The sequence below is a fragment of the Tenebrio molitor genome, chromosome 9, assembly GCF_963966145.1.
Source record: "Tenebrio molitor chromosome 9, icTenMoli1.1, whole genome shotgun sequence".
Lineage (NCBI taxonomy): Eukaryota > Metazoa > Arthropoda > Insecta > Coleoptera > Tenebrionidae > Tenebrio > Tenebrio molitor.
This window is the reverse complement of record NC_091054.1, coordinates 3,274,355-3,294,188: the sequence shown is the minus strand read 5'-3', so window position 1 is coordinate 3,294,188 and position 19,834 is coordinate 3,274,355. Positions and strand designations below refer to the sequence as shown.

At 38.6% G+C, this 19,834-nt stretch overlaps 2 protein-coding genes across 3 annotated transcripts in view; both read right to left on the bottom strand.

The window, feature by feature from the left end:
* Positions 1-13,978, bottom strand: part of LOC138138202 (calpain-9-like) — a 48,907-nt gene extending 34,929 nt beyond the window's left edge. The window contains exons 1-2 of one of the 2 annotated variants that reach the window (XM_069057992.1): positions 13,799-13,978; positions 13,555-13,689 (exon numbers count right to left, since the gene is read on the bottom strand). In XM_069057992.1, the coding sequence (XP_068914093.1) occupies positions 13,555-13,648 (94 nt within the window). In that variant the 5' untranslated portion in view covers positions 13,649-13,689; positions 13,799-13,978. Of the gene's footprint in view, positions 1-13,554; positions 13,690-13,798 lie in introns of those variants that run through there. The other variant, XM_069057993.1, reaches the window with a different exon arrangement.
* A 2,035-nt stretch (positions 13,979-16,013) lies between these two features.
* The window catches only part of LOC138137971 (Ig-like and fibronectin type-III domain-containing protein 1), a 95,613-nt gene continuing 91,792 nt past the window's right edge, over positions 16,014-19,834 (bottom strand). Inside the window, exons 10-15 of the mRNA XM_069057598.1 lie at positions 19,309-19,812; positions 19,120-19,258; positions 18,746-19,068; positions 18,453-18,699; positions 17,157-18,268; positions 16,014-17,071 (exon numbers count right to left, since the gene is read on the bottom strand). Of these exons, the coding sequence (XP_068913699.1) occupies positions 16,874-17,071; positions 17,157-18,268; positions 18,453-18,699; positions 18,746-19,068; positions 19,120-19,258; positions 19,309-19,812 (2,523 nt within the window). The 3' untranslated portion in view covers positions 16,014-16,873. The remainder of the gene's footprint in view (positions 17,072-17,156; positions 18,269-18,452; positions 18,700-18,745; positions 19,069-19,119; positions 19,259-19,308; positions 19,813-19,834) is intronic.

The window sequence follows — 19,834 nt, the reverse complement described above, 5'->3', positions numbered from 1 at the left end:
GCTAAGTGAGACTTGTTTCCTGTGGGTACCCAAATTAGTAATAACACCAAAGCTGGAGAAACCTCCCAAGCGAAGTCTTTCATCTCTGGAACAAAACTGTTGAAATACGGATAAAGTGCCTAAGAAATTACGATTTATGACAGTTGTTCCAAATCTAAGTACCTAGATCTCTAAAAAGCTCTTTCTCCTAAACCTAACAGAAAGCTCAAGTAAAATTATTCAACGCGAGCAGGTAATAACTTTGCTCCTGCGGCCTCCAGTAAGTGCCTTATTTGTTGCGCAGCGTCGATGAAGTGTTGTCATGATGTAAAATCACCTTCGACAAAAAAGGCGTAAGTTGTAATTTTCTGACATTTTTGAGAAGAATATTGCAGTGTACCATTTGTGTTGATTTATTGATTACCTAGATTTTGGAAAAAGAGAAATAATCATCTGTGATGCTAAATTTTGACTAAATTAGGGAATGTACCTTTTAGATTCTGGTTCATATACATACAGGGTGTATCCGAATTCGACCGACAAACTTTCAGGACAGATTCTATGATCAAAAATAAGCATAAAACTCTTAATACATATGGGGCCAAAAATGCTTGGTTTGCGAAATAATCTACTTAAAAGTTCTACCAGCTACAAAAGAAATCAGGTCGAGTTTTTTTATGAAACGTACAAAAATAAAAAGGAGCTACTCGTATCTTCAATTTACAAAAATTGTCAAAATTTCGCCCCCCTGTTCAATGCACAGATAACCCCATGAAATCCAAGGAATTCAGATCGTAATTGTTTTTATGTTTTTGTTGATTATCTCGCAAACTAAGCGTTTTTGACCCCACATGTATTAAAAGTTTTATGCTTATTTTTGATTGTAGAATCTACCCCGAAAGTTTGTCAGTCGAATTTAGATACACCCTGTATATCTACATTAGTACTGCCATGATATTGTATTTTATTTCAAAGGTTCCTTCCTTGTAACTGATGGTACAATACTGTTCCTTTTCAGATTCAAAATAAGAACAAGAAACATTGAGCCAAGATTGGTACCCAATTGAGGACGTGGTTCATTAAAGACCACCTTTGAGACAACACTTACGAACCAGTCATGTTCAAAACCTGTCTAAAAGACTCTCAAATTTTGAAAATTTTAAGGTTCAAAATAATAATGAGAAAACAGTTAAAGATTGAGCGAAGATTGGTCCTCGATTGAGGACGTGGTTCATTAAAGACCACCTTTGAGACGACACCTATGTTGAGCCAGGACTGGTAGTCGGTGGAAGATGTGGTTTATTGAGATAATTTTTGAGACGATATCTGTGACCAAAACATGTGTGAGGATGCTTCGAATGGTGAGATTTTGAATTTGAGCAAAAAAATGACATGCTGTGTGAGGCCTGTCAGTTATTTATTCGGTTAGCGATCTGGACCATTAGAGTCCCGTTCCCAGCACATAGCGATGATTCCAAACCGCGAAGATCTCTCCTCCGCCCAGCTTGATTTGAATACTTAATGGTCCCACATAAATAATGCAAAAAAATCTGTCAGAGCCGCAGTGTCACGGCGATAATAACAATTAGATATTCAATTACTACATAACTGCCAAACCTTGAACGTCCAGCGAAATTCCTTTAAACTTGCCGTTAAAAAACAATAGTTTCGAGGTCGAGAGGCGCTCTTCGCCCATCGCAAAACACCCAATTAAACGACTTCACACCGAAAACATCCAACTAATTAGACGATAAATTTCGTTTTTCAACGCACAATTGATTTCCCTGCTGTACCGTTACGTAATGGCTGAACGCCTCTTCACTTTTGCCGATGGTTCCAATAAATAAAAATCAAGAGGCGTCGCCAAGGCCAACATAATCAACCGGAAACGGTGCAATTACACATTTGTCGATCGATTGGAAAAATGTACAGAGACCCAAAGAGACAATGGCGAGTGCACACGTGCCTTAAGTGCGTGTGAGGACTGTTTAATAACCAGTTGGTGTGTGTAATTATACATCGGACATATCCTCAAGGTTTCCCTTTTATCATTGAATACACTTATATGCACTGCCAGGAATATGAGCTCACCTGTGCATGTTAAAAATTCTTGCCCGCTGTTATTGTTGTTGTGTAACCAACACCCACCTCTAATCACGAATTTCTCGTCGAGATTCTGGCCGCAGAACATTTTGCGCATCCACCCCGTAGATGCTGCACGTGTGACATTTATGCAAAACGCGATTCCATTTCAGTTATTAATCATTTACTGCAAACGCGGTATTATTGTAATTAAATAAATTGTCGGTAATTAGCGTTTTCCGCTCGTGGTAACGTTATGTAACGTTACTTCTTAACTATGTAATCCCGTCGACGCAGGGGCGTAACGAAATCCTGATTACCCCTCACCGACGTGGAGGCAGATTTTTCCCGGGTTCTTGAGCAACAAGAATGTGGCACAGTAGCCAATCGTAATGCTATAGCGACGATTTTTTGCGGGGTTTTTAATATCACACTGCTACTGTTACCTGTTGCTGACATGTTATTATTACATATGTTGCGCTTACCAGTTTCAGAGTACACGATATTCAGGTCAGATTTATTTTTCGATATCGCTATAGGTTTCAAAATTTGCAACAAACGGTAGGGGATTATTTGCAGGAAAAAACACTCGCGAAGTATATAAAAAAAACACTGGACTCTGTAATGACTTGGGGGCTTTTTGGACTAGAAGACCGTTGTTAAAATTCGCTCTTATAACCCCTGACCGATCCGTAGGGTGGGGACGACACTGTCAAGGCGAGTGCTTTGACAGGATTGGTCACTGTAGCAGCATTTGCTTACTTGTGTATCAGTCCACATGACTAGAGAGGAAAATCTCTGAAAAAAACCACTTGCTAGGAAAATTCCGGTCAGGGATTTGAACCCCAGACCTGCCGAATTGAAACCGGGCGCGCTTGACACGCATCCACGGCGCTCGGTCCTAATTGTATAAAATAAGAAGCAATATAACGTACAATGCATTTTTTAAATGTCCGGCGTTTCAAATGTGCCTTGTCAGAAAAAAACTTGGGTTATATTACGATGGTGGTTTTGTCTTTTTGCGTGTATATTCCAAAGAATGCTCCTCCCAGGCTTTTCGCTAATTATTCCAGCTTGTGGGACTTCCAAAGAAAGGCACGGCCAAGTTGCAATGCACCCATTTTGCGCAACGCTTTGTTTACGGTCCTCCACACCACAATAAAGTCTCCCTCTGTATTTGTGGTGCGAGCAAGTGACAGGGCATGAAACTAGGTCTCCGCGTATAAATTGTCCCGAATATGGAAAAGGCACGCATACCAAACATTATCCAGTGTGTGCACGCGATTCCGAAGGATTTTTCATGAAAAGGATGTATTTCAGCCACGCTGAAATGTCATCCCAGGTCCATCTAAGCTAGAGTGACAAATACTAAAAAATTAGAACTGAAAGAGAAAAACCAAGCTTCGTCATTAAAAAAGAGAGACCAACAATATTGATTTGTTTCATTTTTTTACGGCACCTCTTCATCAGCAGAAGAAAAACTAACTATTGCAATTTAATAAGGTTCAGTTTAAATCAGATGTTCAGATATAATAAATTATTCGAATCATGTTTGATGCTTGTTCTCAGCTGATCTTATCTGATCATGAGAGATAGCGATAATTCTTGACGTGTGTGACCAACAGCGTCTAGCACACTCAGTGGGGGGATAATTCAGGAAACGTTGCAGACTACCTTTTTGCCCAAAAAAAAATAAATAAAAACAATTATGGAATAAGAAAAAAGGAAGTGCCAAGCTGTTGTGAATAATAATAATATATCTAAATAATAAATTGTTGATTAAGTTGCCGTTTTGTAACTGAATAGTGAAGTTCGCTGAAGTGATTTTCACTTAATATCTACTGGGTAGAGGTTTTGGATTTTCTCATGGGCTATGAGTCATATCTGCGCAACCTAGACCTTTTGATTTACAGATTTTCACTGGTTTATCGCTCCGCCTTCGCGCAGATATTTCCAAGGTCACAGCCCATGAGAGAATCCAACAGCTCTCCCTATCCCGTCCAACCCCCTTTTGACAACCTATCTCTGCTCAGGGCAGTGTGTTAATTTTGATGCGAATACGCCGGAGCCAATTATCCCCTCTCTGTAAAAACAACAAAAAGGAAGTGCCCGCGCCATCAGGTCCGTCATTTTCTCTACGGACGTGTCATTTACGTTTTTTCGAAAACTGTCACACATGTCGATTTGCTCGATTTTCGCGGCATCTAGCAACGGTGACTTCAACGGTCGATGACACGACGAACCGAATTGGCCGATATTATAAATCGGATAGTGGGTGGTGGAATTAGTGCGACGTCATCTGTAATAACAATGGAGAGTGTTTGAACGCCTACGGTGATTTTTCGTAGCCCATTCCGTCACCTCCACAAATCATCAGTGCCATATTATTAACAGATTGTGACAGCGATCAATAATAACTATGACACCGAGGAAAGAATGCGGAAAAATTCTTGCTCTCCGCACCGGGATTTGGGTGAATGGCGGCCGCGTTTCGTACTCTTATTTTTTTACGTCTCGTTTATTTTTAACGCATAAATGGGACACTGTAGTTAATGAACCAGACTAACGAGACATGGGTTTTTTACAGTGTTGCTTGTTTGGATTTAAATTTATTCGTCATAATTTCCCATAAGCTACAGTCAGGTTAACTAATACTAAATTGCAAAGCAAACAAAAAAAAAAAGGCTTGCGGAGCTCGATTTTGCAAAAAAAGTTGCAGTAGTGTTATTTCTACAAGAAAACCCACAACGGAAATGTACACAGGCAAGATTGGCAATTAGTACCAAGCTGTTAAGACTTCTCGTCAAGTAGATAACATTTATTCACTTGTTTTTAACCACAGAAGAAGTTTTTTTTTACATATTATACTAGATGAACTAGACCAGAAGAACTAGATTTTGCCTAAAGTACATTTTAATTTTGCAGAAAGACCATCTGGTAACAGTACTACCAGACAAGATTACCTAATAAGTACCACTGAATTCCCAAGAAGACTTCGTACTCGTCATATTGAGGTATACATTTAGCAGATACCTAATTAGACGAACAGATAAATGGAACTTGCTGAGGGTACTGCTTCGTCAAATAGTGTAGGTATAATGAGGAGTACCTACTAGGCTGTTTCTTAATATCGTAAACATGTTATTTATCCCTTAGAGCTTTATGAAACATGTTTTCTTTACTAAAACTAGTACGATTTTTAGGATTACTAGTCAGTACTGACCTCTCAAGGGTACTCGCTAAATACGACAAATTCATTCGAAATACTTAAGCATTTTTGTAAATACATTTTTTTTAAACAACATGTATATTTTCTGGGAGTAAGTCAGCAGGTGTAGCACAAGTACCACAAAAAGTACTACTTCGAACTATCTAAAAGATGTGCTATGTGATTTTTAAGCAGGAACCCTGACATTAAAGTGAAAAAAAAGAGAGAATATGTCGCGATTAATTAACCGACTGAAGGTACTACCTCAATTTTTTTTAACAAACATTATTAAAATATACTAGAGTGTAGTGTAATATTGCTAAAGTGCTAAAAAAAAGTCAAAAGTAAGTACATATGTAGTAGTAATTGATTAATTATTACAATATTAACTTTTGGTTAGTACCAAATGCTCAAGGGTATTTACAACGTACTGATGACTCAGTTATAGTTTGATGTTATTTTTGCAAATATGTAAATGTATTTTGGTAGGTAGATATTGTAGTTATTATACACCGTAGTACCACCGATGGTACTACTTTAGACTGTATAAGAAAGGGTACTGTGTAATATATTTTTACAAAAAGAACGGACATATAAACAGACAAGATTATTGATGAGTACCAAATTTTCAACAGTACTTCCTAATTTTGGAAAATTTCCTCTCAAATTATCAATTCTACTTAAAGAATATGTATTCCGATACCTTGGCATAATTAAACCAGGCGATGAAGGTACTACTTCAAACATTGCAACATCTTCAATGTTGTGGAAGAATAAATACGTACTCGTATGGTTAGTCCAGTAGATAAATCGAACCTATCGAAGGTGCTACTTCAGATAAAAGGTAGTACCTTATTCTTACACGAAAATCGTGTTGTTTTAACGTGAACAGTTAAGACGGTTAAAACAACCAATTTTGTAACAGAAGTAGGTACTTGCTAAATATGTAAAATTTCTTTTCAATACGGGGATAATACAGGGTGTTATTGAAAGTTGTACAGATATTTTAACCACGAGCTACTGGCTTCATGTAGAACTCGGAAAAAATATCTAAAAAACTTTATGTCAAAAAATAAAATGACATTTATTTTTTGAGCTACAATTTTTTTAATTGCTTTTAGTCTTTTACGTTGTCAAACAACCTCGTAGGTAAAATTTCGGCACATTTTAAAAATACACCCTGTATATCATATTTTATAAAACGTACACCAATGCGGTTTCCTTGTTTTAAAGCATATTTCCTATAAGTTACTTCGCATTGGCGTTTTGATTTTCATAAAGGTGTGAATTATGTGTGACCTGTCGGTAGTAGTGCAATGAAACAATAAGATTTAAAATTCCCGCGCCTTTATTCAACGGTGAGCACGCCGCTTGTTTATAAATCGATCCAACAATCAATATTCAGAGAGGTTATGTTGTGGGGGCTCTTATTGTCAAGGGGTTTAATTTCATGTACAACAGACACACGATGTGGGGGCTCTTATTGTCAAGGGGTCTAATTTTACGTGTTGCCAACTGAAGCGTATCAATCACGGTATTTGTAGCATTAATGTTTCAACCTGATATTGTTGTTAATCACATGAAGGTACCTGTTTCGGTGAAAACAAAATTCGATAAAAACTAAAAATAAACAAAGATTGTAGGTTTTATTTTATTATTGGTACGATAATATTTAACAACACAGCTTTATGAAACCTTCCAAATCATTAATTCATTAATCGCTTTTCCTACTTTCCCTGTGGGTAATGTTTATGTTAAATTTCTCGCGAATCGAGAGGTTTATTGAACCAACAGATATTCTTACTATTTAAGTGGTTTTCAAGATTTTTCTTCTATAAATGTCAACTATTGACTCTGTATAATTAGCTTGAGGAACCTCTATTTCACCTTTAACTTTTTACCAAACAAAACGGTAGAAATGTGCTTTTGGCCCCAATCTAACTCATTAATTCGTTGATTATTAAAACTAAAAAATAACACCGTTCATTTAAATAAACATAAACAAGATGGCTAACCTAAATTACTCCCGCAGCAAAGTACAAACCACCTACTTAACGTCGCATACTTTTACTTTTTCTATTAAAAAAGTAAATATTTATGCGGTAATGGTGAAATAATAATTTACCTCAAATTATCGCAACCATTAGCAGAGAACTCAAGACTGCTTTTCTTCGGTTTGTCAAACATAAAATGTTCCATTACATTTCCCTATTATTATCATAGGCAATGTGTGATTCCGTTTGTACAAACCTGTGGAAATACGATTACTTAAAATGCATTTCTTTGCTTTTGCAGCCTACTTCGATAAACAAAGAACTGCAAGGTGTTACCACCGGCTCTTTGGAGCGGTCGAACTGTCGAATCCACCTTCGGGGCCGATGTCGAAGAAGAGCATCGTCTTTTTGTCCACGAAACCGTAGTTTTTTTTTTAGAGGGAGAGGAGAGGAGTGAACGAAACGGACACGTTTGTGGCGTGAACGAAAGTGAACCAATCTCGGCTGGCGTCACCTATTTATCCGAAAGGTGGGACCAAACGCAGCACGAACAGAGCTCGCTCTTCAAAAATTTCAATTTTTCTTTCGCACATTTCAGGGATAATAAAATTTGCAAAACATTGTAGGCATCTACTAGTGTTTACACATAGAGATTTACGTCGTCATAAATCTGAAACGTTAAGTAGTACGGCACAATATGAAGAATGTCAAATGGAAAATTGTTTAGACAGATAAAAAAAATTGTTACAAAATAATTGTAAAAATTATTTCGTCTTGCTAATTCAGAGATCTTGCAACGAAATTCACACATTATCTTCAGTTAGTTCCTCCGTGTAAATGACTTTTCATAACAGAATTCTATTTGTTTTTTAAATAAAACTACAGTGACTGTACTTTATAAGCGTGTCCTTGGTGGTGTAGAAAAGAAATAAAATAGAATTACACATTTCGAAGTAATAATAATGAATGTAAACAACAGCAATAAAGAAACACTTAACAAAGATGAATCAATTGATAAAACTACGAAACGTAACCGGTTTATGCGAACGGCAACAATTTAAATAAATAAAAACAAATAATAAATTTTGTTTATAGTTACAATAATAACACAATCATAAATAATAAATAACAACTGCGTTGCCCAATCTCCAAATGTAAAGGTTCATGATTTCCTTAAGCCGACTTCACAATTGTCAATCTAACCTAAATTCGCGTTTTGTTTTTCAGTTAATTAAAACCGCGTTCCGATAACATCTCCGCTGCGTTCGTTATCGTTTGACGTATCGTAAAATACCATTCTTGGCTAATTACTCCGGTAAGAGCCGATCGATGTCCGTGCAGATAATCCTCGGAAATTTAACACTTTAATTGAACTCATTGTTCGTCGATCCGCACTGTCCAAAAGCGGAGCGGTGTGAAGCAGCATTAACCGGAGCCATTCCAGAATCATAATAAAATGTTGGCCGAATTAATTTCGATTTCGACGACGGTGAGAGGAGGTTGTACACCTTTATGCTTGTTGTACAGTTAATGCTTCCGTTACTTGTTTTTATGGTTTCTAGGAGTTTACCCAAAGTCGAGGTTTATTTAACAGTTGTCATCTTGACGTTTTGATTAATACACTTCACGGAACAAGTGGATGGTTCGGGAGGAGTTGGGCGAGCTGGCCCCGTACCGGCTTTAATAAGCGAGATTAATTGATAAAATCAAGGAAACTATCAATCAAAAATTGGAAGCTTTCTCTTCTCGCAGCTTTGTTCGAAGCGATTTGTGCAGATCGCTATCGGTCCTTGTAAAGGACGAATTTTTATTGTTGCTGGTAAGGAAGCTTCAATGTTAAAGCAATCGTCGTTAGCAGATGCTATCGGGGTAATTAACGACGGTATCATCCCATTCATACGTTAAATTGAATAAATTACTACAAGAATAGATGCAAATAAATGATTCATTGTTAATGGCTTAAGGCGATTAATTATTGTTTTTTTACTAACCGTAATACTTACACAAAGACGCTTTGAGAATCGATTCTGAACAGATTTAAGAAAGGCACGTGTCACAACACTCACAACAAACAACAAGATTTTGTTTTACAAATGACTAGAAAATTAATGTTTCATTTTAATAAACTTATTTCCAAACAGATCTAAATCTCTTAGCTTCTGGTGATGATCTCATAAATACAGATTCGTATTTTTATTATCTTGTTTAAGGAGCTTACCATATATTATAAATGTTGTAAACCATCCGACATTTACACTATTTGTTTGTTCTATACAAACCGTTTGAAAGAGTTTTAATTCTAATTTCATAATTTTTCCTACGTAATTTAAATTATTTGAAAAAAATCTCAAAAAAAGTCATTTTGCGCTTATTCAAAAGTAACGAGCGTTCAAAAAATCCAAATTACTTGATATAGTAGATGCAAAAAATTAGAAAAATTTAAACACTTTTTTCTCATTCTAGCCAGGTAATACTTTTGAAAAGACAATGCCTTTGATTTGTTTCATTTTTTCATCATAAAGCAGAACTGAATAAAAGAACTGTACAAAAGAAAAACGAAAAAATAAAATGAGAAATCATCATCAGCAACGCTTTCTTCTGATCTGGAAATTCCTTTTCTAAAAGTTCCCTGTTCATCTCTTTAGTTAAGCTTTCCGTCACAAGGATCTGAACACTTTCTTTTCCTTTGATAGTATAAAGGGTGATTCTGAAATAAGTTTGGAAAAAAAACCGGTAATTGGCGATGATGAGATGATAGACAAAAAAAACATCTTATAAAAGTTTTTTCGTTTTCGAGATACAAATGATTGAAAATTTGGTCAGAATTGCTAGTACGCTGCTGAGTTAATATAGGCGTTGAAAATACAAGAATATAGGGTAATTCCGTCCTTTTGATTTCACCTCCAAAAGTCATTTACGCAGAATTAATTTGTGTCAAGGATACTCCACATTTTTTTCCAAATTTATTTCATAATCACCCTGTAGTACACTTTACCACAATACTCCTTTATTACACTTTCTGAACTAAGCAAACAATCAAGCAAAAGCACTAAATAAAAATTCCTAAAAACCGTTGTCAAGTTTTTCCCACCGAAGGGGTTGCAAAAAATTTTCGTGTAAGTGACAAATCTTTGTGCTTTTCAATTTGAACTTGTTGATTCTGGATCAGAATTCCATCTATCCTGATAAATCATTCTAGAAATCCATCAGGACCTAGACGAATAATTATCAAATTATTATTACCAATATTATGACAATCCTGATGGGTGCGACTTATTTTTTATTATTTCGCCAAAAATTGCAGAGCAGAAATTCTTTGGAGAGCCTCAGTAAGAAATATTTAAATACGACCCATTTCTGAACCTTCACGGCCGACAGCAATGGGCTGTCCCAACCGTTCCAACCCTCATAAAAGTATTAGTACGTCATAAAAACCTGCTTAAGTTCCCAATAGTCTTCACTTTCCAGAAACAGGTTGACCGTACGGTTCAAGGAGTTGAAAATTGTTTAAAAGGAGCAACAACATTTGGGAATCTTTCTCTGACTTCTTGAAAATGAATTGAATACACCCACGGTCCATTTTAATCTTGGTGCCTTTTGCAAAAACAAGACATAAATATCTTTGTTCAGGAGTGAATACCATGAAAGAATAAAATTTTATGAACCAAATCATTGTAACGACTGATGACGTTTGTGACAGTTCAATGATTGTGGGGCAAGCTGCGCCACACGTTTTCGACGCTTTTGCTTTTCACAGCCGCTCATAAAGTTTTTGATACACATTTTGATGTCAACGAAATCAGTGATTTTGGAAAAATATTTTGTCATTTTTTTTGTTGACGCTAACTTTTGCAAAAATCCACAGATTTGAATTTTTCTTTATGCAAAATGTTCGCAGTCCGTAAGACATATTAATTTTGCGCTAAATTCCACTCTCAAAGCTTTTTTTTTTTTTTTGGAGCGTGGAAGTCAAATATGGTTCTCCAAATCGACATTTTACAACTTTTACTAGAGTTGTCCTTGGTTTCTTTATTAATTTTATATTATTTCCAATTCGACTGGAAATAAATTTGTTATTATAAAATCCTCCGCGAACAGCGAACCAGTAGGAGGGCAGCACTGGTACCACGATAATTTATCGGCAAATAATACATTCTTCGTCCATAAATCATAATTACATTAAATTTCGTAAGCCGAAATTTAATTTTAGCCGTGTAATATCCACCGCGATGATTTATTAGTGCGCTATTATTATTATTATTATTATTAAATAACAACCTTGTAGACGTAACGCGTGTGTTTATTTATATTGTAATTATTAATGAAGGTTTTTTGGCGGGCTTTTCGACCGGCGGAACCGTCACGTTCTCGGTTCTTTATTGGCCATGATTGTTATGATCCGCTCGACATAATTGCCCCTCGACATGTTAATTAATTCTTTTGGGCGATTTTCCGCCGACGATCGGAAAACGTCAACGAACTCGGCTTAATCCGGGCGAACCCGCTTTTTGCACCCGACTGGAGCTTCTCCGTTCCGGAAGGACGAGCAAGAAGAGTGTCACATGTGGCGATTGTTCTCGGCTTGCTTTGATTGAATTTGTGTCAAGGTCGATCGGAAAAATGGCGGGTCATCACCTTCATTATCGACGCCGAAGGAGTTGCGTCAAGGACGGCGTTTGTGCTACAGCGATGGGAAGATTGCAGACGTCATTAAAGCATAATTGAAATATTAATCGTGATCGATTGTTGACTGTCTTCATTCCGAGGTACCCGAAAAGATTCGATTGATAAAAAGTTGATGGTCGGAGGAAGATGAAAAAATTTTCGGCTTGAAAGGACAGGATGTGGGAGATTGTTTTGCCAGCATATCTCAAATTGCTCAGATAAAATCTGATATTAAAGGCTCTTTCCGATCTCGGGTGAACTCATTATGCGGTGTCAACAGACTGAAATGTCAAGAAAATATGCAAGACTTCAACTAACTCATCTACGTCTTTTTTTTTCTTTTTTTTTTTGTTCTCTATAAATAACAACAGCAACAGTAGCTCGCTAAATGGTCTTTAAAAGACATAAAACCAAATAGAAGTAACAACTAACATCAATAATGCTTAAAATAGAGCTGTTGTGACCGACCCTTGTAGCTCAGTCCCTTGCGCGCTCGATTGCCAGTCGGGAGGTAGTGGGTTCGAATCCCGCTGCCGCCAAGGTGTCTCGGTTGGAGTTTTTTCTTCTTCAACTGACGCCTAGGTTGTTCAACAACCCCGATTGGCGAATGTTAGGGTAGTGCAGTCTACCCAGGGTCACCAGCAGCGAACCTGGGATTGTGAAAGCAAGGTTCAACAAAGCACCCAAGTTTGGAAGATGAGGAAGCTTTGCTTTCAAGAGTTTTGTTTTCCACCGCCGCCGCTCTCCTCATTTCTTTTTGTGTTGATCACATTGATCGAAAACAAATTCACAGCGACCTTTGATTGAGTAGAAAGAGTCAGTTTCCGGCGACACGCTTTAAACATTATAGTTTAAATAAAAATGTTCCATTGAAGCACCGTTACTCGATAAAGCGAAGAATGCGAAATTCTTTTCTTGAATTTACACTTTCGCACATTTTCAGAATACTAAAACGTGAAAAGCTACACCGAACGGTGTTTATACATCGAGATTTACGTCGTCGTAAACCTGAAACGTTAAATAATCCTGTACAATACAGAGAATGTCAAATGGAAAATTCTTCAGTCAGATAAATGTTCGCGACTTGGCCACTACAATGTGCAAATGTTAAAATAATTCCAGATAAAAAAGACCGGCCTTGGCTTCCACCTTGCCAAACTGCTACATATCTTCATTAATTAAATGAATTAAATAAATTAGCATTTTAATTCTTTGGAGAACCTGTTAGCGCAAAACGGTTTCATTCAAAAGTGCCAATTCAATGACTGTTACAACTGTCAGCGTAATTGTTGTCCCTAAACGGCGTCGTCCATAACTGTGACAGTCGGCGCGTCATTCATGAACTTGACTGTACGTAATTGCACATTGTTTAAAAAATAATAATGATTTGGAGTGTTATTAAGCCCTCTTCAGACGCAATCATACATCGTCCCTCATTACTCAAGACCTTGATTATCGTTGCTCGCGCTATTGTTGATAATTAACCGTCATGTGAATGCGCCTTAATCATCCGACGAGGCAAAATAAAATAAAAAATAATAATAATGATAAGAAAACATCCACCGACCCGGAGTCCCACAAAGTGGGTCACGACTTCCGTACAAAAGAAACCAACAATGCACTCACCACCGTGCCCATTACTCTTGACATGTCCATTCTGGGTGTAATGATGGGCATAACCATTGACGGGATGATGGGGCCGTAAGATCGTGTGAGGCATTTCGCCGGTAAGCTTCACATTATGAAATCATGCCGCGACCTCTGAAAAAAACGCACCGATCAAAAAAATCCGGCGCCGTTATCGAAAATCGCGACTGGAACAAATCCGCGCTCCGCTGGTATTTTGCGCGATTATTACAAAAATACGTACCGAATGACTTTTGGAGATGGCGGGCGCACGCACTGGGACACACTTTTCCGGAAAAAAGAATTTTATTCGGGACGCACTGTATACGCAACGACGCACGTGATCGTCGCTCTCTACTCTGCGCTAGCGTGTGAGCAGCGAAATGTCAAACGGACGGAGCATCACTGGATGGAAGAGGAAAATGCACCGGCGATGCCTGGTCTAGGAGTGTCCGAGTTTCCTCGACTAGAGCCGGAAATCGACGGACACCTGTTGAACGGTGGTTACAGGGGCGGAACGACCGAATTTTCGGACCATCAAGAGGGTGAGAGCCAACCGATGGCGTGACGGGGCGCAACAGGTGGTGTTAAAAGAGCAAAAAAAAATTGACATTGTTGTTTGGGGAGTCAAGGGTGCACAGGAACCAATCAATTTTTTTTCACTGAGAAATATCAGGCGAAAACTCAAAAATAATTTTTTTACAATTATTGTTTCAATTTTTTTTTTGGAAAAAGTAGACGTGATGTAATTTTTTAATCTTTGAAATGTGTCATTGTGTGAGGTTTGCAACCAATATCTGAATTTTATTCGTACTTTTCAAGATCACCATGTATATGTTAAATTTTTGGAAGCATACACAATTACAAGAGTTACATTTGAAAACAAAATCTCTCGACGGTATATTTGTCAACAAAAATTTAATAAAAAATATGTTTCCACGTAGAATGGTCTTAACTTTTTTCCTTTTTTTTTGGAGAAAGTGAAAAATTAAAATTAATTTATTTTATTGCAGGGATTGCAGTTTCGAGACAAGAATTATTGTGTCAGTGATCACGATAAAATTATCTGTAGATTGTGGATAATCATTTATTTATTTATATATTCATCGACTTCCAAAATTATAAACTTGTTTCGTCTTTTTCGAAATGGGACGAGTTTTTCGAATAAAACCATTTCGGTGTGAATGGCGATTGGAAATGCCTTCCTTAATGATTATAACGATGCCAGTAACATGCCATTTGCCAAAAATTGGACAACAAAAATTTATATAATTGGCAAAAACTTTATCAACACCTACGTCGAAGTTTAAATCGTTATCTAATAGGAATAAATGAAGCTGAACACAAAAAGCGATTTAAAGTAGATTGTGAGGTTATGTGGGTGGATTTAGATGATGTAAGTAGAAAACGAGAAAATAAAGAGTGGAATGGAGAAGCAAGTTTATGAACAGCAAGATATGGACATGGGTTTCATTATCTAGTTTATTATTTTTAATATTTTTTTAAATTAATAATAAATTAGATCTTTTGCAAAACAGGTCCAAAACTTTTATGGACTGGGGAAAATATAAAAAAGACACTAATTAAAATTTAACAAGTATTAATACATTACTGATAATTTGTACCTATTGCTTTTTGGATTTTGTCCAGTAACAAAGTAGATACACATCGATACGTTTTAATTATTATTTAGATTCATTCTAGATTTTCACTTCTTTGCTAAAATTGTTATAAACATACTTTATAAATGACTTAATTTAAATATGTGTATACTTAAGCGTCTTCTTCCTTGATAGCATGAAGCACCATCTACTGGATATTGTTTACAACACATAAAGCAGGATAACCATTTCTGTAATTCACTGCTTGTAATAATTAGCATGAGTAACTTTCATCCTTGATGATTTTAATAATCTTAAGCCCCTACGCCTGCGGCTTATTTTCATGTCTTCCTTTTAGTCGCGTCTGTAAATTACTCAATGCTTTACTAATCTTCACAGGTTTAAAAAAATTGAAAAGCGTTGTACCTATAAAGAGAGAATTATGAAAATAAAAAGTAACTATTTAACTACATATCATACTTTTTGTCGCAATAAAATTCTCTTCAATTCGCTCCACATTATAGTTTCTCTTACGATTCTATTATACAAGGTCATTCACGAGCAATAATGACCCTGACGGAATTGAAAATGCAACCCACAATACATTTGGAAGGTAAAGCTGGATCCATATCCAACTTTACGCTGATCCAGATTTACGCTCCAAATGTATTGTGGGTTGCATTTTCAATTCTGTCGGGTTCATTATTACTCGTGAATCACCTTGTAGATGCTAAAAAATTAAAAATATTTTTTCTTATTATGAAATATTTTGCTGAATTCATTTTTTTAAGTTTTTTCATTTTAGAACAACATTGGTTATTCCTTTGAAAGTTTGAGACGGGTTAATAAAAGTAAGAATCTCTTTGGGATGTTATATTTTAGTTCTATTGCCTTCACTATTTGAGACATCTTATTATTTTTACAAATCCTTAAAAATTATGTACAAAGAAATATCTAAAAATCTCTACACATCATTTTAAAACCAGATATCCTTACAAGATTTGTGAAAAAGGCACAATACGTGTTTTTTAAACATATTAGATCCTCTCTTCCTCATTCATCAGCAATAATAACACCTATGATAATCAAGAAACATGGCTTTATCTCTATTACATAACAATTAAATTACATAAGACTAGAGACTATCTTATTTTAACGTTTACTGTTTATTTTATTTTTTCCCATAATTCGTGCGTGCTGATGTTGATGATTCTACATTAAGACCAAGTTCCTTGATCAGAGAAACAAAACATTGACGGAGTTAATAATTTCGGAATGTCAAATATCACTGGACGCGCCCGGTGCTTATGCAACCAACTCGCTGTGATTGAACGTTTACTACACATTCAGTCATGTAGATATTATTAACGATTAGATATTATTCTAGCAGTAATACAAATATTTGGACTGGTTTTTAGCTATTTTACAATCTAAAAGTGCATTTACAAAATTTTTTCTATTTTACATCTTTTTTTTTGTCGTTTTCACTAACAATAACTAAGAAATTGTACAAATCTCCCCCTCCCGACCTATCCTCAATCACATTTTACAACCTTATCAACTAGGAGAGAAAAATAATGTTATGCTAAGACATGAGGTATTCGAGCAAAATACCTGCTGGTGGTACGAGTATTTCACTATTATTTTTTTATTACTATATCACAAAAACGTGACCGAATTCTCTAAAACCTGGACTCGTCCCCTGCTCTGGCCTCATACTAGGGCTTAAGTCGCTTGAAGCCGGCGCCATCTTGGCCCAATTTCAGTTCCTCGTAGAGGGTGGGGTTCACTTCGGTCGCGGCAGGTACGTGGAGGGCTTCGTTTTTCCATCCTTGCACTCCGGACGCGGACGAAACGGAGATGCCGTTGGCGGCGCCGTTCGACACGGTGGCGGCGTCTCCCTGACCCTGAGGCACCTGAAAACAATAAGTACACCAGTGTGTAGAGTTGTTGAGCCGAGTGTACGTATTATATTGAGAATACGATTGAATTGTGACCCACCTGGATGTGGTCCATGTTGACTTCTCGCAGATAACTCGGATTCTCGAAGGCTACCCCGTTGGAGTTCTTCACCCCAAGCATCTTCTTAGTCCGCATGAACCAAATCGCAGCGACCACAATGGCCGCCACCACGACCAGCGCCAATACCACTGCTATGGCCACTCCCACGTGACCCCCGTCCTCGCTGTGACTGGCCGCCGACGTTATGTACTTCTCACCCACCGTGAATTTGACGGGTTCGGTGAGAGTCGACGTGCCTTTGCTGTTTCCAGCCTTGACCACACACTCGTAAGAGGCGCCATCTTTTAAGTCGCTGATCTTCAAGTGAGTCTCTGAGGTGTCTCCCTTTTGGCCGGACTTTCCCTGAGAGTCGATTAGTCTCCAGAACACTCTGTACATCTCGACGGTGTGGGGGTTCTTGATAGGGGGATCCCACAGGATGTTCACCGAGTGGGAGTCGATATACTCCACTCGGACATTCTGTGGAGGTCCTGGAAGCTTCTCGCGCCCTTCGTGGAAGCAACTCATTATCTGTTTGGTGTACGACAAGACGCAAATCTTGCTGTTGAGAATGGGTTCGCCTCTGCACCAATCCAGACACCTCCTGGGGACTCCCCATTGGGTGCAGCAGGACCTGTGGTCGGACCCATCCGCTGCGCACTTCATCAATTTGTCGAAGTCGTTGATGCACTCGGGCTTGTCGATCACGGCGTCCATGTCTAGATAGAAGGAGCAGGCGTCCATGCACGATGACGTCACGTTTTGCTCGATGCAACACTGCGTCACGTTATGCGTTGCGGCCACGTTTCTTATGCGGACGGATACGGCTTGCGTTGCGCTGCCGAACGCGTTCTCCGCGTGACAGAAGTAGTCGCCCACGTCCATGTCGGTGATCTGCTTGATGGTCAAGTGCATCACGTATTTATCTTCTTCGTCTTTCATGGGCATGGTGGTGATGTCGTATTTACCCCCTTGGATCACGGGAGTGCGCTCTTGGTGGTTCTTCCAGAAGATCATCTTGGGCTCCGGCTGGGCGTCTACTTTGCATTCCAGCGTGACGGAGTCGCCGAGGGCCGCCATTGTTATGCCGCTTGCTTGGATGTGAGGAGGATCTACGTAAAAAAAATACAATGAAATTTTATTCCACGACACAAATCAAAGAACCAATCAGAAGAATCCATCTTTATTCTTTCCTATTTTTTACTTAAATACTCGTATCATCCAGGCGCATTTACAGCGCTCTCGTTAACCTCCGAAGAATGCCTTTAGGCTTGCGAAACCCCCCCGAACACTTACGACTGATCGTAATCTTCCTGGATGCTTGCATCGGAGTACCATAACCATTATCAGCATAACAAGATATCTGATCCATATCCCTCGTCACGTTATGGATAACAGTCACCATATGCCTCGTGGTATCCTGTCGTACTAGTCTTCCTGAGATGTACAGCGATATTGTGGGCATGGGAGTACCCATAGCAATACACAATATGGTCATGCTGCTTCCTTCTATCACCAAATTGATGGGATGCACCGTTGGAGGCTAAAACAGTGATTGCAGTGACGCTTCAAGACAAAACAGAACTTACCTCGACGAAAGCAGGATACGCGGGATCAGTCCAAGCTATAAGGGTCTCCGAAGGCATACTAGCACCCTTTTCTGTGATCGCCGTGACGTAGATAATGTACTGAGTGTTGGGATTAAGATTGGTGATCATGTGCGACGTGAGAGTGACGTTGATAATGTGGTACTTCTCTTCCGCGGTAGATTTGTGGTAGAGCTGGTAGGTGATTTGCTCGGACGGGTGACTGAATTCAGGAGGTTGCCACGAAATTGTGACCCAGGTGGCGCTGTGAGCAGCGACGGCGAGAGAGTGTGGAGGCGAAGTGACAGCTTTCACCCATTGTCCATCTAACCAAAAAACTGTCAAACCACAAACCACAAAACATTTCTACCAAGTACCTGATTTTGTCAGTTTGATAACAATGATCGACGAAGGTAGTGAAGTACCTTCTTGGTTCCGCGACACCACAAATATATGGTACGTCGAGTCGGTTTCCAAACCAGTGAGAGTAGTGGTGGTTCCGGTCACGTTGACTTGCTACAACCAACGCGGTACTAAAAACTGGAAAAAAATCTAGTACTACTCACGTTGTCTAGTTTCAATAGAGTCTCGTGCATCGAGGTGTTGTCGACTTTCTGGTAGTGCACCACGTAGTCTGTCACGTTCACACCTTCGCTTGATGGTTCCCACTCGAGCAGTACCGAGTGTTCGTCGACTACGGTCGCGTGGAGTTCCGAAATGGGTCCAGGAAGGCGTCCCGTGCCCTCTTCGAAGCATTGGGCGATGTTTCCAATGTAGGGTACGCAAGTCGTTGCGGTGACTAGGAGAGAGTCGACTATGACTCCCGAGCACAGGGAAAGACACGCTGGTGGGACACCGCGTCGGCTGCAGCAAGTCCCGTGGTTGCGACCTCCGGCACCGCAACGCAGCAGCTTGTGGAACTCGGCTCCGCAAACCCCCGCCAAGAGCTTGATGTCGCTCATGTTGGCGTTGTACGAACAGAGAGGAAGACACACGCTGCTGAGCTCAGCATCGACGCAGCAAGCCGTCACGTTGTACGCGGCAGCTTCTTCGATTTTTTCTTCGACGATCTAGAAATTTTTGAGTAATGAG